This window comes from Prionailurus bengalensis, chromosome X (genome assembly GCF_016509475.1).
Source record: "Prionailurus bengalensis isolate Pbe53 chromosome X, Fcat_Pben_1.1_paternal_pri, whole genome shotgun sequence".
In the NCBI taxonomy this organism is placed as follows: domain Eukaryota; kingdom Metazoa; phylum Chordata; class Mammalia; order Carnivora; family Felidae; genus Prionailurus; species Prionailurus bengalensis.
In genome coordinates, this window is record NC_057361.1 from 97,961,776 (window position 1) to 97,986,613 (window position 24,838).

General features: G+C 47.3%; 1 protein-coding gene across 1 annotated transcript in view; it reads left to right on the forward strand.

Moving 5' to 3' along the window:
* Nucleotides 1-24,838, forward strand: part of IL13RA1 (interleukin 13 receptor subunit alpha 1) — a 60,018-nt gene that overhangs the window by 17,250 nt on the left and 17,930 nt on the right. The window contains exons 5-9 of the mRNA XM_043571398.1: nt 9,844-10,031; nt 12,779-12,930; nt 19,589-19,636; nt 19,925-20,057; nt 23,512-23,608. Of these exons, the coding sequence (XP_043427333.1) occupies nt 9,844-10,031; nt 12,779-12,930; nt 19,589-19,636; nt 19,925-20,057; nt 23,512-23,608 (618 nt within the window). The remainder of the gene's footprint in view (nt 1-9,843; nt 10,032-12,778; nt 12,931-19,588; nt 19,637-19,924; nt 20,058-23,511; nt 23,609-24,838) is intronic.

The window sequence follows — 24,838 nt, forward strand, 5'->3', positions numbered from 1 at the left end:
GAGACAGAGCATGAATGGGGGAGGGGCAGAGAGAGAGGGAGACACAGAATCCGAAGCAGGCTCTAGGCTCTGAGCCGTCAGCACAGAGCCCGACGCGGGGCTCGAGCTCGCGGACCGTGAGATCACGACCTGAGCCGAAGTCGGACGCTTAACTGACTGAGCCACCCAGGCGCCCCAACAATCACATCTTCTTTATCGCTATTCTTTTCACAAACCCAAGAGGGGGGCAGTATGCTTCAGTAGAAAATGCATCTGCTTTTGGTGTCTACTTTCTAAAAATATCTTTAAAAATTGTAGATCCCTAGGATGTTGCCAAAAAAATGCACAGGGCGATCCCAGTGTACCGTTTATCTGTCTGTAACCAGAATGCAATATCAAAACCAGAAAGTTGCTGTGGGTACAATCCACCCACCTAATTCAAATTTCACCTGTGTCACATGCAACCGTGTGTGTGTGTGTGTGTGTGTGTGTGTGTGTGTGTGTGTAGTCCTATGCAATTTTATCACATGTGTAAATATAGAATAGTTCCATAACCACAAGGATCCCCTCAGTTGCCATTTTATAGCCATACCCTACACCTTTCAGCACCCCCTCACCCTGCATTACTTTCCCCCAAGTCTCTGACCTCTGGCAGCTACTAATCTGTCCTCTATCTCTATAATTTTGTCATTTCAAGAATGTTACTGGAATGGAGGCGCCTGGGTGGCTCAGTTGGTTGGACGTCCAACTCTTGGTTTTGGCTCAGCTCATGATCTCACGGTTTGTGAGACTGAGCTCCACGTCGGGCTCTGCGCTGAAAGCGCGGAGCCTGCTTGAGATTCTCTTTCCCTCTCTCTCTCTCTCTCTCTCTCTCTCTGCCCCTCCCCCGCTCATTCTTTCTCTCTCAAAATAAATAAATAAACATTAAAAAAGGGAATGTTACTGGAATAGACTCTTAGAGCATATGACTGTTTGAGGGTGACTTTTTTTTTTAAACTCTGCATAATACCCTTGAGGTCCCTCCAAATTGTTTTGTGTATCAATAGTTCATTTTTTTTTAATTTCATGGTATGGAGGTACCAATTTGTTTAAACATTTACTCCTTGAAGGATATCTCCATCGTTTCTAATTTTTTGCAGTTATGAATAAAACTGCTATAAATTCTCATGCTCAGGTTTTTATGTGAACACAACTTTTTGTATCTCTGGAATAAATGCCCAAGAGTGCAATTGCTGGGTCATATGGTAATTATATATTTGGTGTTATAAAAAACTGCCAAACTATTTTCTAGAGTGGCTGTACCAGTTTACATTCCTACCAGCAATGTGTGAATGATGGGTGTCTACCTTTCAAAAGGAAAATGATATCATGCCCAGGGATAAAAAATAGGTTGGCTCAACACCTGAAACTATTGTGACATTGTATGTCAAGTATACGTCGATAAAAAAAATTAAGGAAGCAATAAGAAAACAACCATTTTTGTTTGTTTTTGTCTTTAAAATTTTTTTTAACATTTATTTATTTTTGAGACAGAGAGAGACCGAACATGAATGGGGGAGGGTCAGAGAGAGGGAGATACAGAATCCGAAGCAGGCTCCAGGCCCTGAGCTGTCAGCACAGAACCCGACGGGGGTGCTCGAACTCACGGACCGCGAGATCATGACCCGAGCCGAAGTCGGACGCCCGACCGACTGAGCCACCCAGGCGCCCCTGTTTTTGTCTTTAGAGAGAGGGTGTGAGTGGTGGGGGAGAGGGGCAGAGAACAAAAGGGAGAATCTTAAGCTGGCTCCACACTCGGCGTGGAGCCGGACCCGGGCCTGATCCCACGGCCAGGAGCGGAAATCAAGAGTCGGGCGCTCAACTGACTGAACCACCCAGGTGCCCGGAAAACAGCTATAAGAAAAAAAGTAGGTTAGCTCCCCACAAAATAACTTCTATCTGAAGTTTGTGAGCACATCCGCAAAATTTGTTAAATTTCTAAATTCAACTTTACGCATTTCCTTTCCTTTAGAGCCTAGAATTATTAGCAGCAGAACAAGGCAGAAAGGACCAGGGTAAACAGTTCAGTCCAATAAAACTTTATTTGTCACACATTGTGGCTACAGCACTGAATAGGCAGCGGAGATAAGAAACGTGGCCCTTTGCTCGTGAAGTTTGAGATGTGGAGGGGGAGACATCACCCGGCGCAGTTACGTGTATAAAAATACGTGTATGATGAAGGCTAGCGGAGGCACAAACTCATTTTAGAAGCTAGTGTGGACCTTGGGGTGGCAGCGGGGCAAGGCTGGGGGCGCTTTGTGAAGGGGGTGGACTGCACAGATGGTGGGGGGCTCTCCGGGGCCGGGCTCTGGGGAGGAGTGTTCAGGAAGGGGTGTGTTGAGTCACTGTGATACCAGGCTACGGACGCCTGAGATCTCGCATTGGCTGTGTGCTCTCCACATGGCCCTGTCCCCCTTTCGGTCCTCCATTCAGACTGCTTCTGACACAATGGGGTGTGGAGGGCCGTGTCCGGGACTTCTGAAACTACAGCATAAACACGGGGCTGGCTCCCGGAGTGTCCATTTGGCCCGATGACTTGATGAGAACTGTTTTTGGTATCTCCGGGCACTCTGCGTCTCGTGGACTAGAATGCAGAAAATCACAGGCCCGTTTGGCCAGGACCTTCCAGGGAGGCCCCGGGGATTTGCATTCACCTCCCCCCTCCCCACCCCCGCCGGCTCACAGGGCACTCCTGACAGCGTCGAGAAGCACTGCCCGTGAGGCCAGATGGCACTGACGCGGTGCGGGTCAGTCTCGAGGGTGTCTTTCTTTCCTCCGAGATCAACAGTTCTCGTGTGAGGCATTGTAGTTTTCCTTGCCCACTTGTGGCATTCGTTTCTGCTTTCATCAAAGCCCAGCAGCGGCGGCCCGGTGGCTCTGCCATAAGGCCCACACTCCTCAGCACTACGGTCTGGCCTCAGCCTCCTCTCCCCTGCGCACCTCCAGCCTCTTGCATCCTGCCTGCCGGCCTGGGCCGAGCTCCTTTCGGTTCCTCAAACAGACCCTTCAGACGCTCCAGCACAACAGGGGAAGCACCCTGCATCCCCTCCCAGCCCGGCCCTTGTCCTTTCCCCTCTGCTTTGCCCTAATCTCAGCTCACACACCGCTTCCTTCACAGAAAGCCTCCCTTGGCCTCCGAAGTCTAGATACGTGCCGGGTCGTCATGTCCCACGGTACCTTGCATTTTCCTGCGACATAGAACTCAGCACAATGTGTTGTCACTTCCTGTTTACTTATCTCCCTTGAGAGCGGCCGTGTTTTGTTACCCTCAGTGGCTGACACATGGCAGGTGCTCCAGAAATAAGTTTTAAATGCGTGGTACCATCCAAGGAAGCTTAGAGAACATTTGGGATCGGCAGGAGGACTTAGGACGGGTAAGCAACTCCAGGAGCATTTTAGTTCAGGAGTTAAAAGAGACAAGCATTGAGTAGATCGGACTCCCCAAAGAATTGCTAGCGAAGGGGTCAGAGAACTAAGCCTGCGGGGCACCTGGGTGGCTCAGTCGGTTAAGCATCCAACTCTTGATCTCAACTTCAGGTCTTGATCTCGGGGTTGTGAGTTTAAGCCCTTCATTAGGCTCCATGCACGGGAGAAAGGAAAGAAAGGAAAGAAAGGAAAGAAAGGAAAGAAAGAAAGAAAGAAAGAAAGAAAAGGAAAGAAAGAAAGAAAGGAAGGAAAGAAAGAAAGGAAAGAAAGAAAGAAAGAAAGGAAAGAAAGAAGGAAGGAAAGAAAGAAAGAAAAAAGAAAAGAAAAGAAAAAAAGAAAAGAAAAGAAAGACTGCCTCTGACAATGTTGCAGTGCAATCTGGGGAGAGCTGTTACTACAGTCTTAGAAGTTGGTAGCATCCTTGTGTTTCTTATGCTGTTAACTCCTTGCTTTCCCAGGAGTTGTTATGGGAAAAATCACAGGGAAAACCTCAAAAGAGTCTGTGTCTATAGAAGGTTCAGAGGAAGGAAGCAAAAGTCTTAAAGCTGTATCTCATTCCATGGCCGACTGTGCAGGAAAGTAACTGGGATATAGGAGTCAAGGTGTGCTAGAGGTTAACGGAGGCCGCATCCTAGGGGTTCTTTTTTTTTTAAGGTTTTTTTTCTTAAGTTTATTTATTTATTTTGAGAGAGAGCAGTGGAGGGGCAGAAAGAGAGAGAGAGGGAGAGAGAGAGAGGAATCCCAAGTGGGCTCCTCGCTGCCAGTGCAGAGCCCGACCTAGGGCTCGAACTCATGAAACTGAGATCGTGACCTCAGCCGAAAGGAAGAGTCGGACGCTTAACCGACTGAGCCACCCAGGCGCCCCTGTCCTGGGAGTTCCTATGAGAGGAAGAGCGGGAAGTGCCTTGAGGCATGCACTGGCACAAAACAAGTCGTCTTGCAGACTGCAAAACCAGCACCCCCTCTGGGTGAATAAATTACAAAAAAATTGGACCCACCGATTTTGAAAAAGCATTCTTCTTCCTCTGGGTTGAAGCGTTTCCCTTCCTCTGGGCCGATGCAGCATCTTGCCAAAGCCGGCAGCAGAGAGTGCTTGGGCTGGCTCTCAGCCCTCGGTTGCCGCCTCTGTGCAGAGTATAATCTACAACCCTAGGAGGTGGCTCAGGAAGCCATCTGAAGAGAGTGGTGGTTGACTGGTACCTGAGGGGACAGGGATACCACAGGGATACCACTCTTGTTCTACGTATTCCCACCATGGGTCATCAGAGTGGACTCCTTCTCCAGTATATGTGACCTGTGCTAACACAGAAGCCACAACTCACCTGTGACTATTTACATATCAATTTAAATTAATTAAAGATCTGTCGAATGAAAACTTCAGTTGCTCAGTCTTACTAGTCAGTTTCCCGCGTGGCTAGTGGCTCCTGCCTTGGACGGCACAGATAGCGAACGTTTCCATAATCCCGGGAAATTCTGTTGGACGTGCTGGTACAGAGAATATCCTTCTGCCCTCAGCACCCCGCAGCTTATTCTCTTCTGGAGCCACACTGCCAGGGTTTAAATCTTAGCCCTCTTCTATGCTAGCAGTGTGATTTGGGGCAGGCCCCCTGTCTCTAAGCCTCAGTTTTATAATCTGTTAAATGGCCACAGTCACACTAGTGCTGCCTCTTAAGGTTGTTGTAAGGGCTGTTACTGTGTGAAAAGCGTTTGGAGCTGTACCTCACTGCTAACACACGCCGCGTGAGCACTCCGTGCGAGGGAGCTACATGGCGTTTTTATTATTCAGCCGCGGGAGCTACATTGTGTTTTTATTATTCATCCGCGCTCCCTTGGCAGGTGTAGCCGGTACACATTGCTGGCTTCTTCCACCACTTGGAAGAATCAGGAGCTAGTTCTTACCTCCTCCTCCCCTGCCCTCCCCTAGAGAGATCCTTTCCAACCAAAACCACAAAAGAAAGGCAGATGCATGGCTCGTTTGCTATCAAGTGCTTGGAATTGGTTTAGGTACCCGTTTAAATCATGTCAAGCAGTCAGAGATGGTTTCCCTAATCCCCAGTTAGGAGATGGAGAATCACTTTGAAACTCCAGGGCTGTGACTTCGGGTCCTGCAGGGCTAGTCTGGCATTACACGGAGCCTGACCTCAATAGCTACAGACTAGCTCTGCCAGTGAATTTTAGGGAATTTTGTACCACATTAATCATCTTCAGAGTTGGGGAAATAGTCTTTGAATTTGTCCATTTCCTCCTTATCCCTATAGTGTGAGTCCATGGAGAATTTCCGTGTGTGGATTTTAGCAGGAAGCACCTGAGTGCCTTCTAGCTCAGGTTCTTATCTGATATTGCACAAGAAGGCCCCAAAAGTTGTCTATTCGAAAGCCAATATTTCCCCTTTTGTTCTTTTTTCTAAATTACAACCGATTTTTTTTTTTTTTTTTAATTTCCTATCTGGGATCCATGAGAGTATGTGAAATACTTGGAGTACCGAAGTGAGAAAAGAATCTTAAGGATTAACCACTGGAGAAGTTCCTTTCATGAGATGAAAAAAAATTAATTTTCTGCATATATATATATATATATATATTTTTTTTTTTTTTAGTTATGTAACAAAAGTCTCATAAGTTTCTTCAGTTTCTCTTTCTGGGTGTGGACAGAAAACATTCCAGGCCTGTCTGAGCTAAAAACTAGCCGTGGCACTAACTTAGTTTTTAAGGCTGTGTTCATTCATGACCTACAGAGGCCTACAACCAGGAGAAAAACTTTATGTACTGTCTCTTAAGGGGCAAGAGCATTTTAGGTATTTAAATATTTCTTTGCATAGTGTTTGAGGGAATAAAATACATTAGATCTGAGTTTGGGGATTTGTTTTTAAAGACCTTTTTTTTTTTTTTTTTTGTAGAGAAGTCTTAGGCTTGTAACCAAGTTGAGAGGAAGATAGAGATTTTCCAAATACCCGCTGCCCTCACAATTCATAACCTCCCCCATCATCAACATCCGTCCCCTCCCCCCATCAGAGAGATATAGGTTTGTTACAGTTGATGAACCTGCACTGATACATCCTGATCACTCAAAGTCCATTTACCTTCAGGCTCACTTTTGGTGTTGTATATTCTGTGGGTTCGGACAAATGTATTATGACATGTATCTATCGTTATAATATCATGCAGAGTATTTTCATTGTCCTAAAAAATCCCCTGTCCTCTGCCTGTTTATTCATCTTTCCCTCTACAACGCCTGCAGCCGCTGATCTTTTCATTGTCTCCATAATTGTGCCTTTTCCAGGATGTCATAGAGTTGGAATCATACAGCGTGTAGCCTTTTCACATTGGGTTCTTTCACTTAGTTAATACACATTTAAGTTTCCTCACGTCTTTTCATGGCGTGATACCTCTTTTTTTTCTCATGCGGAATAATATCCCATTGTGTGGATGCACCACGGTTGATTTCTCCATTCGCCTGCTGAAGGATGTCTTAGTTGCTTCTGAATTCTGGCAATTATGAATAAAGCTGCTATAAACGTTTGATGTACAACTGCTATAAAATTGATGTACATTTTCAACTCCTTTAGGTAAATACCAAGGAGCACAATTGCTGATCATATAGGAAGAGTAGGTTTAGTTTTGTACGAAGCCACCAAACTGTGTCCCAAAGTGGCTGTACCATTTTGCATTCCCACCAGCACTGAATGAGAGTTCCTATTGCTCCGTACCATCCCCAGCATTTGATGTTGTCAGTGCTCCGGATTTTGGCCATGCTAATGGGTGTGTAGTGATATCTTGTTGCTTTAATTTGCATTTCCCAGGTGACATATGATGTGGGACGTCTTTCCATAGGCTTCTTTGCCATCTGTTAATCTTCTTCGGTGAGGTGCCTATGAAAGTCTTTAGCTCATTTTGTAATTGGGTTGTTTTCTTATTATTTTAAGAACTCTTGGGGCGCCTGGGTGGCTCAGTTGCTTGAATGTCCGACTCTTGATTTGGGCTCAGGGCATGATCCCAGGGTCATGGGATCCAGCCCTGCATCAGGCTCCATGAGCGGGAAGCCCGCTTAAGATCTTTTCTCTCTCTCCCTCTGCCCCCTCTCCCCTGCTTACACTCTCTCTTTCTCTCTCTCTCTCAAAAAAAAAATTCTTTGTATATATATATTTTTTAATTTATTTAGTTTTTATTCAAGTAATCTCTACACCCAACAGGGGGGCTCAAACTCATGGCCCCGAGATCAAGAGTCACATGCTCTTCTGATGGAGCCAGCCAGGCACCCTGAATTCTTTGCATATTTTAGAGAACTATCCTTTATAAGATAGACATGTCTTTTGCAAACATTTTCTCCGAGTCTGTGGCTTCTTTTTCTTACTCTCTTGCTATTCCTTTTTATAGGGCAGAAATTTTTTTTTTGATGTTTGTTTATTGTTGTGAGAGAGACAGACAGAGTGCGAGCAGGCTCCAGGCTCTGAGCTGTCAGCACAGAGCCCAACGCGGGGCTCCGACTCAGGAACCGTGAGGTCATGACCTGGACCAAAGTCAGATGCTCAAGCGACTGAGCCACCTAGGTGCCCCAGCAATTTTTAATTTGAGTGAAATCTAGGTGATTGATTATTTCTTTATCTATATAAGATCACATCTTTGGTGTTATATCCAAAAAGTCGCCGCCACACCCCAGCTCATCTAGGTTTTCCCCAGTGTTATCTCCTAAGAGTTTTGTAAGTTTGCACCTTACATTTAGGTTTGTGATCCATCGTGAGGTTGGTTTTGTGGATGGCGTAAGGACCGTGTCAGGATTCACTTCTTGGCACGTGGACATCTTGTTGTTCCAGCACCATTTGTTGAAGAGACTGTCTTTGCCCCCATTGTATTGCTTTTGCTCCCTTGTCAAAGATCAGTTGACTCTATTTATGAGAGTGGATCTGAGTTTTATAAAACCTGATTTGCAGCAGAATCCCCTGGAGAATTGCTGCCAGAGTGCTCACTCCTAGGCCCTGGGCCACACCCGCCAAGTAGGAATCTCAGGAGAGGGCTTGAGGAACCTTCATCGTATACGGCTATAGGTGATTTCGGAGGTAACAAGTCAAGAGTTTGGGACTCGTTACTCCTGGTTCGTTTTTAAGTTTGTCTTCCTTTCTGTAGAAACCTTTGCACGCCCCCCATTGTGGCTGACGTAAGGCTTGACTCTGTCTTCTGCCAGGTAGTACAAGAGAGAATCCTTGGGTAGCCTAGACAGAAACGTGTAATGAGTGCCTTCCGTCTGCCTGCGCTGTGCTAGATGCTGGTGATCAATGGGGAAAGGTACGTGTAGAGGTTCGAAATGGGAAATGAGACGCCAGCAGACCTGGTTACAAAGGCATTGAAAGCTACGTGGTGGAGTAAGACACTGAGAAAACCACTGTATTCTGGAACGGTCACCTGGCAGTGATTGGAAGGCACTGATAACAAAGGTCAGGGGGGTCAGTCTGAAAAGGACAGGAAGCCTGAGGTGATTAGGGCGTGAGACAAGGTGAGGGTCACAGGAATGTCGCAGGAGAGACTCCAAGAAGCTTTGTGGAGGAAGAAATGACAGAATTTGGTGATAGAATATAGGGAAAAGAGGGGGGGACGGAGGGGGGAAAGGGTGATTTCAAAGGCTGTAATCTAGGAGCCCAGAGAAAACGAGCTCTGACTGATGGGAACGGGGAAGGTTAGAAGAAAGGCAATTTAGCAGGGAAGAGAGGGCATAAGGACGTTGGCTTTGACGCCAGAGTGGAACACACAAATGGAGCAGTTAAAAATCTGGGACTGGCTCCAAGGAATCCCCAGTGTAGAAATTCTAGTTGAGGGATTGAAATGGTAAACCGGGGAAAGATGGATGAGGGCGTACGCGGTAGAAGGGAATGTGCACAGGGCCGAGGACTGGATGTGAACCCTCTGAGAAGAGAGAAGGGGGAGGAGAAGCCAAGAAAACAAGGCAGGCAGACAGAAGGGCCAGAGGAGAGCCACGGAATTCAGCACGTGAGACACTTTCAAGAAGCATACAACTTCTCATCCTGGCCTCGGAAGATCCCTCATACAGACGAGGGAAAGGAGGCAGGGCTCCATAGCTATTGAAAGTAGCAGGGGTCGGGGCGCCTGGCTGCTTCAGTCGGTAGAGCATGTGACTCTTGATGTCGGGGTTGTGAGTTCGAGCCCTACGCTGAGTGTAGAGCTTACTTAAAAAAACAAACAAGTGTTCGTCGAAAAGGAACCTTCGTTTCTTCCTAGAGTATGAAACAGAGCCACGTTATAAAACAGGGTTTTGGGAAAAGCTATCTTTCCATATTGCAAATACTGCTTTTCGTGGTCCTCTTCAGTCATGGAAAAGCAAATGTCTGCCTTTGTTTCCTGAATACCTTGTTACAAATAATCCAGAAGGTTGTCTCCTTCTATCTTGCAGGCACAGCAGCCTGGGAAAAATTCTTCAATGTGAAAACATCTATAGAGAAGGTCAACACATTGGTTGTTCCTTTGCTTTGACTAATTTGAAGGATTCCAGTTTTGAACAACACAGCGTCCAAATAGTGGTCAAGGATAATGCGGGGAAAATTAGACCATCCTTCAATATAGTGCCTTTAACTTCTCATGGTAAGTTTTAGAAGTCCCGCACGACAGTGTGGATAATAAAAAGCATTAAGTCTTTTGAACCATCAATACAGATACTAAAAAAGTGACGATTCTGGTTTTAGGATTTTCCCAGAAAAAAGGATTGCATTTATGTACACCTTTATTTGAGTTCTTTTAAAAGAAGCAGCCTTGCAAATTCTAATGGTTCTTGAGCCCGTGTGTCACATGTTTTGTTCTTATTTGCTTCTGAGTGTGTTCAGACTTAGAGCACACAGTTAGCTGTAGAACCGAGATTGGATACAGGCTCTCTGTCTTTTAAGATCCGCTCTCTTTTAGGGGTACCTGGGTGGCGCAGTCCGTTAAGCGTCCAACTCTTGCTTTCGGCTCGAGTTGTGATCTTGCAGTTCGTGGGATCGAGCCCCGTGTCGGGCTCTGCACTGTCAGCTTGAGATTTTCTCTCTCCCCCTCTCTCTCTCTCTCTCTGCCCCTCTCCACCCCCCCCCATTTCAAAATAAATGAACGTAAAAAAAAAATCTCTTCTTTTACTTATGATACTTGAGAGTCTCTTAGTTGAAAAAAGGACTGGACTGGAGGAGGAGTGACCAGAAGTGATACTCAAACCAGCTGACGTGCTGGGCAGCACAGGCAGCCAGCAGTCAGAACAACCAAAGCAGCCGAGTGTTGGCCCATTAGAAAGAGGCCTCGAGTTGAAAACAAAATGTCTGCTTGAGGTCCTAGGTCTTCACATCGGACAAAGCATATACTCTCTTTCAGCGTTTCCTGGGGAGTCCCTCTGACCTCAAAGGATTGTCATGAGTTCCAAGTGATGTGAGGTATATATGTGTTCTGTAAGTCCCTAAAGCAGGCTACTGTAAGCATCACGTGTATTTATGTGTTGCAAGGTCCCGACAGGGAGCTCAGATTCTGGCTGAGAGAGATACAGAAAATATATCAGCAGATAACCATGCACTGACCAGGTTCCCAAGTCTGCGACTGGAACACTATTTACCACTCCTTCAGATAGTTGTGGAAGTGAATTCTACTAGTGGACCGAAGGCCAGGGGAGTGAGGTCGTGGTAACTTGCCAAGTGGGATAATCTGAGCCCTTCTCTGTCCTGCCTCTTGCTTGGCCGATTGTCCTTGATGGACCTTTCAAAGCTCGTTTTCCTATCCTCCTTCCTGGAGATTAGTGGTGCCAAAAAGGGAGATCCTCCGCAGCTGGAAGATGATAGCTTCAAGTTGTTTTCTGTCATTGTCCATTCTCTTCCTCCTCCTCTTCTTCGTCGTCGTCGTCTTCTTCTTCTTCTTCTTTGTCGTGGTCGTCTTCTTCTTCTTTTTATTTTCGAGAGAGAGAGAAAGCACATGCAAGCGGGGGAGGGGCAAAGAGATAGAAGGAGGCAGAGAGAATCCCAAGCAGGCTCCGCACTGTCAGCGTGGAGCCTGATGTGGGGCTCAAACTCATGAACTGCGAGATCGTGACCCGAGCTGAAATCAGGAGTCGGACTCTAAACTGACTGAGCCACCCAGGCACCCCCTCATCCGAATTCTTTTCTGTTGCTTAGCCTTAAGCATAGTTGACTCATTAAGAAGTAAATGGACTAGGCTAATTTTTTTACTTTATTTAAAAAAAAATTAATGTTTATTTTTGAGAGAGAGAGAGAGAGAGAGAGAGACAGAGCATGAGCAGGGAAGGGGCAGAGAGAGAGGGAGACACAGAATCCGAAGCAGGCTCCAGGCTCTGAGTTGTCAGCACAGAGCCTGACGCGGGGCTCGAACTCGTGAACCACGAGATCATGACCTGAGCCGAAGTCGGACACTCAACCAACTGAGCCACCCAGATGCCCCCTTTTTTTACTTTATTTTTAATTGTGGCTATAATCATATAACATTAAATTTCCCATCGTAACCATTTTTTAAAAATACTTGCTTTTAAAGTTTATTTATTTTGAGAGAGAGAGAGAGAAAGTGAGTGTGGGGGAGGGCAGAGAGAGAATCCCAAGCAGGCCCCGAACCATCAGCATAGAGCCGGATTCAGGGCTCGAACCCATGAACCGTGAGATTATGACCTGAGCTGAAAGCAAGAGTTGGTCGGTTAACTGACTCAGCCACCCAGGCACCCCTCCCGTCGGAACCGTTTTTGACTATACGGTTCAGAGGTGTCAAGTATATTCACACTGGCGTGCAACAAATCTCTAGAACTTTCTCAAATCTTTTTAGAACTGAAACTCGATGCCCACTAAACACTGACTTCCCCTCCCCCAGCCCTTGGTAACCAGCTTTCTATTTTCTATGATTTTGACTACTTTAGGTACCTCTTCTGGGTGGAATCCTACAGTGTTTGTGATGGGCTTATTTCACTTAGCATACGGTCCTTGAGGTTCATCCGTGCCGTGGCGTGTGACAGAGACTAGGCTCATGTTTTAATTGGGGTCTTTGCGCAAGTGAGTGGCGCCTGGGGAAACCCCTTGTGCCCGGTGCCCCCCGTTATCCATTAGGTGGATGCACGTGTGGACCTAAGGGCTTCTTTTCTTTATTCTCTGTCACAGCTAGATGTCCTGATTATACCCCATCCGTGTTCTAACCGGATGCAGGTCAGAGTTCACGTCATCTTCCAGACACCCCGAAGATGTTCGTTAGATCCATTTGGCGGGGCAGCTTAAAATAAGCTTTCTCCATTCATTGTGACCTTCATTATCTCTACCCGTGTATGAACCTCATCAAAATGAACCCTGGAAGCTAATTTGTATGCTTCTATTTCTGTCTTTCAGTGAAACCTGATCCCCCACATATTAAACGGCTCTTCTTCCAAAATGGTAACTTGTACGTGCAATGGAAGAATCCACAGAATTTTTATAGCAGATGCTTATCTTATCAAGTAGAAGTCAACAACAGCCAAACAGAGACGCATGATATTTTCTACGTAAGTTTTTCTTAGCTAGTTGATGTCACTTGGCTATTTTTCTGTCACTCGAGTTTCTTACAGGGTAATATACTGAAATGTCAGTGAAATGCAGCTCTTAGATTTGTCACCTGATGATGACGGTAATGAACTTTCTCGTCGGAAATAGGGCGTGGTGGGAGCTTTGAGGGTTTATGGTAGTGGCACTGGCCGTCAGATTCAAGCCATTCGTTGATTCATTTGCTGAACGCATTTTCAGTACAGATCTACCACGTGCCGGGCGCTGTTTTAGGTGCACGTGACCCTGACGCGAAGGTCTTTTTTTCCCATGAAACCTCCCTACTGGAAAATGAGTATGTAAATGAGCAAGCTGATTTCAGAGCATGAAGGCTGTGAAGAAAATTAAATAGGTCATGTAGTGGCATGACAGGCGGGCCTGAGGGAACATGAGGTTGGGCAGTCATCTGAAGTGATGACATTGGCGATGAGACCAGAATGACGAGCAGGGGCTAGCCGTGTGAAGATCTGGGGGTGGGGGGAACAGCCAGTACAAAGACTCTGAGGCAGGAACGGGCTTGGCCTGTGTGAGGCACAGAGAGGAGACTCGGGTGGCCAAAACACAATAGGAAAAGACGCGTAGGCGGGAGGCCGGGGTCAGATCGGGTAGATACTTCGAGGCTCTGGTATGGCCATTCCCTTTCCTTGGAGTTTGTGGCAACTAAGGTAGTCCACTTTGAGGAGTCCGTATTTGTTGGCGTATGTACATTTGCGCTCCTGGGAAGCTAATACAAAACATACTAATTAGAGGTCCCCGTGGGCCACCGGCCATAACAGGATGTGGTGTAACCTCAGGGCGTCAGTCCCATTCTTCCGCTTTACAGGAGAGGTCACACACTTGGGCCTTAAACATTTTTGTTTGGACCACAGGCACGGTGGGGGTTCGTTTATTAAATTTGACGGAGGCAAACCATAAGAGGCTTAAATACAGAGAACAAACGAAGCGTTGCTGGAGGGACGTGGGTGGGGGATGGGCTAAACGGGCAACGGGCCTTAAGGAGGGCGCTCGTTGGGATGAGCACTGGGGGTTCTGTGTGAGTGATGCATCGCTAAATTCTACTGCCGAAGCCTAACGTGAATTGAAATGAATACATTTAAGAAACCAAAACAACGACGACGACAAAATTGGGAAATTTTGCCCAGATTCAAATACCCTGGCCCCCGAGGAGTGTCGTTTCCATGAGGTGGCGCCACAAGACCACAGGGGCCGGGCCGTGGCTGGTGTGCCGCCTGCCGGCGGTGGGGGGGGTGGGGGGGGCCGTGTGCGTTTGCATTTCAGAGGTGAGGGCCCGAGTGTTTCGTATGGGCTTTTAAAGGACCCCGGCATCTCGCACGTGGGCACATGCTTTGGTCCAGTTGTTTTGGCTCATCGTGGGAGTTTCAAAATACTTACTAAAATAAGCCACTGTTGACAGGCTGTAACTCCAGAGGGAGTGGCCGGGGTCCGCAGCTGACCGGGGCTTTTCTGGGCATCTGCAGGTGAATCCGTTTGCCGAAATAGAACCACCATTATCCGTACCAGAAAGTGGTGTCCCCGTACCGTGCTGCAAAGGGAAAGAGCAAAGGGCTTCCAAGTGGGGAGAAGGTGAGGCTTGGATTTACGGCGGAGTCAGCTTGTCAGAGCGCTGAAGCATACTTGACTACTCCAGCCTCTCCTGCTCTCTTCTGCCTGAAATCCTGAGACACATGCTGCTCGTATTACTCATTTGGCACCGAATTGTGTCCTGCGAGTTACCCCGATCACATGTTTGAGCCTTTTCTCTTGACTAAAAATAAAAGCTCCTGCAGGGAGGACTTCGGGGGTGTTTACTTTGTGCCACTCCCGCTAACAGTGGCTAGCACAGATCGAGCGATTACTGTGTGCTAGGCATTTTATTTTTTAAATGTTTTCTGGAGAGAGAGAGAGAGAGAGAGAGAGAGCGAGCATGCGAGTGGGGGGTGGACAGGGACAGAGGGAGAGACAGAGAGAGAAAATCCCGATCCCGAGCAGGGACTCTCCACGCTCAGCATGGAGCCCGATGCGGGGCTCGATCCCACGACCCCGGGCTCACGACGTGAGCAGACATCAAGAGTCGGCGGCTCAACTGACTGAGCCACCCGGGCCCCCCTGTGGTAGGCATCTTAACGGACACATTACCTCAACCCTTTCTTGTAATCCTCACGGTTACCCTGACGATCTAGGTCCTATCATTTTGTCCCCATTTCACAGATGAGCAAATGTGATCTGACCCCAAAGCTTGTGCTCGTAAGCACTGGGGACCACCTCAATACTTCCTCTTAATAGTAACAGCCATCCCTTGTTAAGTGTTCATGATATGCTACAAAGCTACTCTTCTAGGTGCTTCTCATACAGTAGCATATAACAGTCTGTGAAGTGGTTCTATTTTAATCTATATTTTATTGGGAAACTAAGGCTCAGAGAGGGTAAGTAACTTGCTACAGGCCACACAGCTAATCAGTTGGTCTTTATGTAGTCAAAGGTTGGTCCTGATGTATTAAACTTTGAGAATATTTGGTATTAACACCATGTGCACGGTCATCACTTAATAAATTATTGTCGAACTGAGTTAATCTTTTTTACAAACTTTTGAACTGAAGAGCGTGTACATGCTATGGAATTTGTCCTCCTAAATCAGAACTGTAGCCTATTGGGAATTAACTCTGTTTACACATTTGAGCCGAATGTTCTTTCCCCTGGCAGATGTTCACCAGCTGCTTCCTCTCCCACAATGTCATCAGCTTTTTGTACGCTCACTGATTTTGAGCTCCTCTGGTTAGACCCTTCCCCCTGCCCTGTTTTTTGCGAGCCTTTTTGAGGAATTATTTCGCCTGGTGTTCTAGTTAAGAGGGGGAAGTAGGCTGGGACATGAGCTGGTGCCATCACATGGAGGCTGTGGTCAGAAGTAACTCATGACAGAATCACAAAGCAAAGAATGACTCTTGTTTAACCACCCCCCCTTCTCCACAAACTCTCTGCTTGGTCCTCTGTGCCCTTGTCTTCCTTCTCCCACAGGGGTATCTGAGCAGCCCATAAACTATGCAAGGGAATTTACATTTGAACAAGAGCCCAGAACCTTCCATTTGCGCCGTGATTTGCTGATGTCTGGGAGATGGTGATGAGGAGGGAGACACGAACCTGCAACCCGATCCATCAAGTGGTAGTTGACGCTTGTGATTCCCCAGCAGGTCTCTGATTCCCAAGTGGCCTCTTCTCTGCCCTGGAAGAAGTAGCGATAGGACAACTCTCCATCACTCAGCTGGCCTTCCAGCTCATCACAAATGCTGCAGGGAACCATTTAGTGAATAACATGCACGGTCAAAAATCATAGCTCTGTGTTCTGGCTTTTGTCTCATGTTTAAGCGTCTCTTTGATAAAAGGTGACTGTTTCTTCCAGCTTTGTTGAGGTATGATGGACAAGGAAAAAGTATATATATTTGGGTTGTACAGTGTGATTACTTTCAAGGTGTACAACATGATAACTTCATATGCGTATATCTTGTGAAATGATTACCACAATCAAGTTAATTAACACATCCATCACTTCACACAGTTACCCTTTTTTTAATGTTTATCTACCTTGAGAGAGAAAGCATGCATGTGTGCCTGCGTGAACGAGGCGGGGGGGGGGGGGGCTTGAGAGAGAGAGAGAGAGAGAAGGAGAGAGAGAGAATCCTAAGCAGGCCCTGTGCTCAGCGTGGATCCTGATGTGGTGCTCGATCTCATGACCATGAGATCATGTCCTGAGCCAAAATCAAGAGTCGGATGCTTAACCAACCGAGCCACCCAGGTGCCCCCACAGTTACCTTTTTTTAAGTAGTGAGAACGCTTAAGATCTACTCTCTTAGCAAATTTCAATTATACAATACGGCATTATTAACTACAATCACCACTCTGTACATTAGATCCCCAGAACTTATAACTAAAAGCTTGTACCCTTTCACCAACGTCACCCCATTCCCCCCTTGTCCCTCAGCCCCTTCTGCCACCATTCCACTTTTAGCCTCTACGAACTCAACTTTAAAAACAATTTTTTTTTTAACTTTTTAATGTTTATTTATTTTGAGAGAGAGACAGAGAGTGAGCAGGGGAAAGGCAGAGAGAGAGGGAGACACAATCCGAAGCAGGCTCCAGGCTCCGAGCTATCAGCACAGAGCCCGACGTGGGGCTCGAATCCACGAACTGTGAGATCATGACCTGAACCGAAGTCAGGTGCTTAACCCACTGAGCCACCCAGGTGCCCCTGAACTCAACTTTTTTAGATTCCGCATATATATGAGGTCATACGGTATTTGTCTTTCAGTGCCCCCTGAGTTTCATCCATGTTGTCACAAATGGCAGGATTTTTCCTTCTTTCTCACGGCTGGATGATACTCCATCATACATACGTACCACATCTTCTTTATTCATCTATGGGTGGACACTTTGCATATCTTGGCTATGGTAAATAATGCTGCAGTAAACATAGGGGTGCATGTACCCCTTTGAATTAGTGTTTTTGTTCCTTTTGGGTTGTGTGATTATTGGATCATAGGGCAATTCTAATTTTAATGTTTTGAGAAACCTCCATACCGCTTTCCACAGTGGCTGCAACAGTCTGCATTCCCACCAGCAATGCACAAGCGTTCCCCTTTCTCCACATCCTCACCAACACTTGTTATTTCTTGTCTTTGATGTTGGCCATTCTAATAGGTATAAGATGATGCCTAGTTATGGTTTTGATTTTCATTTCCCTGATGATTAATCATGTTGAACATCTTTTCATATAACCTGTTGGCCAGAAGTAGACTACTTATACTAAGCAACAGATTTTCACTATTGATTTTTCACTCCACTTTTGAAATATTTGCATTTTAGGAACTGATCTTTCTGTCTACATCAGACAGCAAGTGATTTAAAATGTGTGGAAGAGAATTTTGCATTATACTTTGTTTTCTCTGACTCAGTCGTTTTTGATATCATACTCTCAACAAGGGAGACTGGTTTTTTTTTAACTTTTAATTGATGTAGAGTATCCTATAGAAAAATCACACAAGTGGTTATGCATAGCTCAATGAGTTTTCACAAGTGATTTTTGCAAATGATTTTTCACTTATGTAACCAGCACCCCAGAAGCCCCATCATGACCCCTTTTAGTCACTCTCCCAACACATGACTGTTACCCTGACTTCTGATCCCATAGATTAGTTTTGTTGCCTCTTTTTATTTTTATTTATTTGTTTTTAAAGTTTATTTATTTATTTTGAGAGAGAACAAGTGAGCAGGGGAGGGGCAGAGGGAGAGGGAGAAAGAATCCCAAGCAGGCTCCACGCTGTTGGCGCAGAGCCCGATGCGGGGCTCGATCTCATGAACTGTGAGATCGTGACCTGAGCCAAAACCAAGGGTTGGGTGCCTGACTGAGCCACCCGGGCGCCTCTGTTGCCTCTTTGAAGCCTTGTATGAACGAATTCTCCAGCATTTGTTTTTTGTGCGCGTCTGCCTTCTTTCACCCAGCGTTCTGTTTAGGAAGAGCCACAGATACCGTTGCCTGTAGTTGTCAGTGTTTCGTTCTCACTGCATTGGTTCTATCGTGTCGGTATTATCACATTTGATTTATCCATTCTCCCTTTGGGGCCTATTTGGATAGTTTCCGGTTGGGAGTTTTATGAATAGAGTTTTTATGAACATTTGCGTATTTGTCTCTTGGTGCGCACGTGCGTACGTTTCTGTTGAGCCTGTATGGGTCAGAGGGTTATATATGATGGTCTCTAAGTGATGATCAGACTTTTCCCGAATGGTTGTGCCCATTTCCACCATGAAGAGCGGAAGCTGAGGACGCTAGGTGCTTCCCATTCTCATCGGCACTCGGTGTTGTCTGATTGGCGTGCGTGTGTCATTATCTTGTGGATTTAATTTGCATTTCCCTGGTGATTAACGAAGTTGAGCGCTTTTGCACATGTTCGTTGGCAGTTTGGAATACCCTCTTGTGAAATGCCTGCTCAAATCTTTTGCCAGTTTTTCTGTGGGGTTGTCTGCCTCTTCCTCGTTAGTTGGTGGGCTATATGTATATGTGCGTGGGTGTGTTACATATAAATATAAGTATATGTTATAAATAGGTATGTATGCAAGTTCTTTGTCAGCGATTGCAGGCATCTTCTCTCACTCTATGCGTCACTTTTCAAATTTCCTGAATAGGATATCTTTGGATGAACAGAAGAAGTTTGGAATTTTGATACAGGTGACTTTATAACAATTTTTCCTTTAGGGTTACTATTGTGTGGTTTTATTTAAGAAACCTTTTCCTGCTTCAAGGTCATGAAGATGTTCTACGTTTTCTTCTAAAATCTCGCCGTATTTATGTATTTGTTTGTTCAGTTTATTTTAACTTTCACATTTAGATGTGCGGTCCATTTGGAATTGACTTTGTAAATACTGTGAGGTAGGGGTCAAGAGGTTTTTTTTTTTTTTTTCCTGTATGTGTATATAATCGATCCAGCGCATCTTATTAAAACAAAACAAAACTAGCCTTTCACGGCACCTGGTCCCCTTCAGATGGGATGAAAGGAAACCTTGTTAGAAATGGTGAAATGATGCGATGGAGTCTTTTAATTCTTTTTGAATGTGTTTGTTTTTTATATCTTCCAGGTTGAAGAAGCCAAGTGTCAGAATTCAGAATTTGAGGGAAACCTGGAGGTCAGTAAATTCAACTTTCGCTCTTTGGGTTTAAGCTCACAGAGTGACTGGGGGTGGGGCGGGGTGACTGTGGCCTCAACGGTAACTGCTCTGAGCAAAAGAAACTCCTTTGTTTTGCGGGTTATTGCCAAGTTTCGCTTGAGGAGCTAAAGTCAGATCATGGGGGCCGCCATCCAAGTCTTGACCGCGTACAGAATTTGGCAGAGAATTCTATTTCTGCGGGATTCAGAAGCAGAAAAAGAGAACCGCCCGGTAACATGCCTCGTGTGTGTTTGTCTCCCCTCTCAGGGTACAATTTGCTTCATGGTCCCCGGCATCCTCCCCGACACTCTGAACACAGTGAGAATCCGGGTGAGGACGAATAAGCTGTGCTATGAGGACGACAGGCTGTGGAGCAACTGGAGCCAGGCGATGAGCATAGGTGAGGGGACGGCACCTCGCGCGCCACGGAAACCAGCGAGGGGCCGAAGCGGAAGATCGACTGGGGGAGGGGGCGGCACCGCATTCCCGACATCCTCCAGGGGAAGCTGCAGTCTCACTGCATTTGCTGTTCAATTACAGCCAGATCACCCAGGTTTAACTCACACCGCGCAGCTCTTTGAAAACCCACAATCCGAAAGGCGTCACTCTCTCTCTCTCTCTCCTGTCCTGTCTCTATGTTTTTAACAACCTGAACAACATACCAGGAGGCGGGCATGATGAAATCCATAGCTCGTGCTTTGCTAGAGGACCATCCTGTGGGCTAGTGACAGAATCAAGAGTAGAACAGTGACCTTGATGGCGTTTGACAGAGATCAAACCGTATCCGGGTTTGAAGACAACAGTTTCGTGTATCAACGGAGTGCCTGAGCAAACTGGGTGTCAGGCCCAAGAACAGGATTGGAAAGAGCTGTGCTGTTTTTTAAAAAAAAAAAAATTTGGGGCGCCTGGGTGGCGCAGTCGGTTAAGCGTCCGACTTCAGCCAGGTCACGATCTCGCGGTCCCGCAGTTCGAGCCCCGCGTCAGGCTCTGGGCTGATGGCTCAGAGCCTGGAGCCTGTTTCTGATTCTGTGTCTCCCTCTCTCTCTGCCCCTCTCCCATTCATGCTCTGTCTCTCTCTGTCCCAAAAATAAATGTTGAAAAAAAAAATTAAAAAAAAAAAATTTTAATTTTTATTCATATTGGGAGAGAGAGAGAGACAGAGCGTGAGTAGGGGGAGGGGCAGAGAGAGAGGGAGACACAGAACCCGAAGCAGGCTCCGGGCTCCGAGCTCCGAGCTGTCAGCACGGGGCCTGACGCGGGGTTCGAACCCACCAACCGTGAGATCATGACCTGAGCCGAAGTCGGACGCTTAACCGACTAAGCCACCCAGGCGCCCCTAGAAAGAGCTACGCTTCATGGATGTGTGTGTGTGTGTTGTGGGGTGGAGTGTAGGAGTGACTCAGCATTGGATCCTTAAATACCCCCAGTGTGTAGCCACAGGCCGCAGTGATAGTGTAGCACCCAGAACAAGGGGATACTACAGGGTGGGACACAGCGTCCTGGCCACATCAGAAGCGTGCAGTGTTCTATTCTGGGCGCCACGTTGTAGGAGCTTCGTTGGCAGACTGGAACCTATCCTTGAGAGGGTCATCGGGATGTTGAAGAATCACAAAACTTAGGGACAAGTGGTTGGATGAAGCAAGCCTGGGGGCGAGGAGTCCTGATTGCTGAATTTTAAGTAGAAGAGGAGATAGGTTATTTTCTTTTGTGGCTCCTTGGGGCAAAATAGGACCATCGGAAGAACTTTCTAATAGCTTTCTGACAGTCAGAGAGACAGGTTATTGAGGTAATCGGTTCCCTACTAATTGAGGGACTGAACAGCTAGGTGCCAGGCATGGTTGTATTCCTTATCTATTGTTGCATAACAAAGAATCTCAAAATTTGGTGGCTTAGAAAACACATTTAGCATCTCACAGTTCCTGTGGGTCAGGAATCTGGGCACAGCGTGGCTCAGTGCCTCTGTGCCAGGTTCTCTCATGAGGTTACAGTCAAGCTGTTGGGTGGGACTGCAGTCTCATCTGAAGGCTTGATTGGGGCTGGGAAACCCACTTCCAAGCTCACTTATGTGGTCGTCGGAAAGCCTCTGTTCCTTGCTGGCTGTTGGATGGGGGCTGTAGCAGGTTGAATCGTCTCCCTCAAAAAGATACGTTCGGCTCCCAACTCCTATACCTGTGAATGTGACTTTATTTGGAAATAGTTTTTGCAGATGTGATCAGGTTAAGATGAGGTCACACCATTAAAGTAGACCCTGCATCTGATGGCTAGTATCATTATAAGAGAGGATACACAGAAACACGAAGAGACCCCCCCCCCCAGGGAAGAAGGCCCTGTGAGGATGGGGGCAGACGATGGAGTGATGCAGGTATAGCCAAGGAACCCCAAGGGTTCCCGGGAGCCACCAGAAGCTAGGAGGAGACAAGGAAGGATTTGTCTCCAGAGCCTTCAGAGGGAGCACGTCCCTGCGGATACCTTGCTTTTGGGCGTCTAGCCTTCGGAACTGTGAGAGAACACATGTCTATTGTTTTAAGCCAACCGATATGTGGCGATTCACTCTAGCAGTCCTAGGGAGCTACTGCAGAGGCCTCCCTCAGTTTCTTGCCCTTTGGGCCTTTCATGCAGGGAGGCATTTCATGCCTCATGAAACGGCAACTGGCTTGCTCAAGCAAGTGACTCAAGCAAGAGTGTGTGAGAGGACACCCGGTGTGGAAACCACAGTCTTTTGTAACCTAATGTTGGCAATGACATGAACGCTGCCGTTCAGTTCTTTACAGACAAGTCAGTCAGTCCGGCCCACCCTCAAGGGGAGGAGGTTACGTAAGGGCGTGAGTATCAGGAGGCAGGGATCATTTGGGGCCATCTTAGAGGCTAACACAGGGATGCTAGGCCCTGACGATGCTTCCTAGGTGGTCATGCCCTCGTGGAAAAGATGAGCACGTAAGCAGACATGACATTCTGTGTGTGAAGCGTAGCAAGTCAACTTCTCAAGTGATCGAGAAGCTTTGGAACTTGGACGGTGCCGGATTTGAGGCCTGACTTACTAAACCCTTCTGAACGAGCCACTAACCCTCTCTGAGCCTTATCCTTCTCATCTGTATAAACGGGAGACACCATCGTCTCTCTCCATAGCATACATAGAAACACATCGAGGCACTCCGGGCGGTATCACATATGTAGCAGATGCTCAGTTAAAAATAGCAGTGGTGGTAGTTAGGAGTGCCTTAGGTGTTCTAGTAGTGGTTAAGTGACCAACAAGAAGAGAGAATCACTGTTAATGACATGATCTTTCTAACAGGTGTAATAGCATTGGGAATAGTGTCTGGAACTAGTTAAGATACCCTGGCTTCAGACAACCCTCAAGGTGTCTTTTCATCTGTGGCATGTTGGGCACTAGAGCAGGACTTTGTTTTTCGCTGCTAAGGGAACAGAAGATGAGATCATTGAAGCATTTTGGGGGCGCCCGGGTGGCTCAGCCGGTTAAACGTCCGACTTCAGCTCCGGTCATGATCTCATGGTCCGTGAGTTCGAGCCCCGCATCCGGCTCTGTGCTGACAGCTCGGAACCTGGAGCCTGCTTCGGATTCTGTGTCTCCCTCTCTCTCTGTCCCTCCCCTGCTCACAGTCTGTCTGTCTGTCTGTCTCTCTCTCTCTCTCTCTCTCTCTCTCTGTCTCTCTGACAAATAAATAAGCATTAAAAAACCTTAAAAATAGAATTGAAGAGTTGGAAAACAGGTTGGGGGTAGAGTGCAGAGATAGCTGCCATCTCGCTAGTTTGATCCAACCGTTGCTTGTTGTTTCCCCTCCGCCCCCAAAAGGGTTTGATTACTCATGTCTTTTTGTTTGCTTTCCGTTTGCCAGGTGAGAACACCGACCCCACGTTCTATATAACCATGCTGCTCGCCACCCCGGTCATCGTTGCGGGTGCCATCATAGTCCTCCTGCTTTATCTCAAAAGGTGAGGCGGCCGCCCCGGTCGGCTTGGCGGCTTCTGTTGGCCCTGCCTCTCCACTTACTACTGTTCGTGAGAGCGTTTGGCGTTCGCCCCACGTATTAGGAGCACTTTGGCTATCAACGGCTTTTGGTAGTATGGCGCGGCCCAGAGGGATTACCGTGCCCATTTTCTGGGGAGGAAGGTGTCGCGTTAATTTCCCGCGGCCCCGCTCCGGCACCGTTCCCTTCGCGTGTGTTTGGGATCATCGACAGGCCCCGTGTTCACCCTGCTCTTTCAGATGCCTAATACGGCCAAAGGCGGTAGCGCTTGGAATGAAGTCTTAGCGTGACGCATTCAATGACCCGTCCAGTATTAATGCAGGGCAAGCTGCTACTTTAAAGCTGCGGGAAAGAGAACTTCACCAAGTTGTCTGTCTCTGGTCGGTAGAGAGACGGCACTCGGTGCGCACAAGGGGCGAGCGCCAGATGAGGCTGGAGAGGTTGGCGGAGCCAGATCATGTGGGCCGTGGCGGGGGAATTGAGACTTCGTCCTAAGCATGAGGGGGAATCGTTGCAGAGTGTTAAGCGGGGAAAGGAACCCGCCCTGATTTTACTGTCATGAAAGGTCACCGACATTGCCGAATGAAGAACTGGCTCGGGCAGGAACGGAAGCGGGTGGGCTAGTCAGAAGGTGCTGCCGCGTTTTGGGGGTAAAGACGTAGGAAGCCTGGCCTAGGAGGTTAGTGATGGCGGTAGTAAGTCGCGGTCAGAGGTGGGACGCATTCGGAAGGCAGAGCTGAGAGCGCTTGCTGATGGCCGCTTGCCCGTGAGGCCCGAGGGAAACTGAGGGTTCACGGAGAGCTCAGGTTTGGGTGAACGCTGGAGCCTTCGGCTGAGAGGGAGAAGGTTGTGCGGAGCGCTGGCCCTGGGGCAAAGGGGAGGACTCAGTTTGGAATGTCAGTTCCAGATGACTGTTAGACACCCAAGTAGGGATGTTACAGGGGTAGTTGTGCAATGAATCTGGAGTTTCAGGGAGAGGTCTGGGCCGGAGATGGAATCTGGGGAGCCCTCGGCGTGTAACTGGACCCGAAGCCCTAAGACTGGAAGAGAGCGCTCGTACAGTGAGAGGGCCAGAGGGCGAGAGACAGAGCCCTGGGCCACGCCGATGTTCAGAGCCTGGGAGATGAGGTGGGGCCACCAAAGGGTAGTCTGAGGCGTAAAGATGGGGAGAGGAGAAAAGAAGAAAGTAAAATTA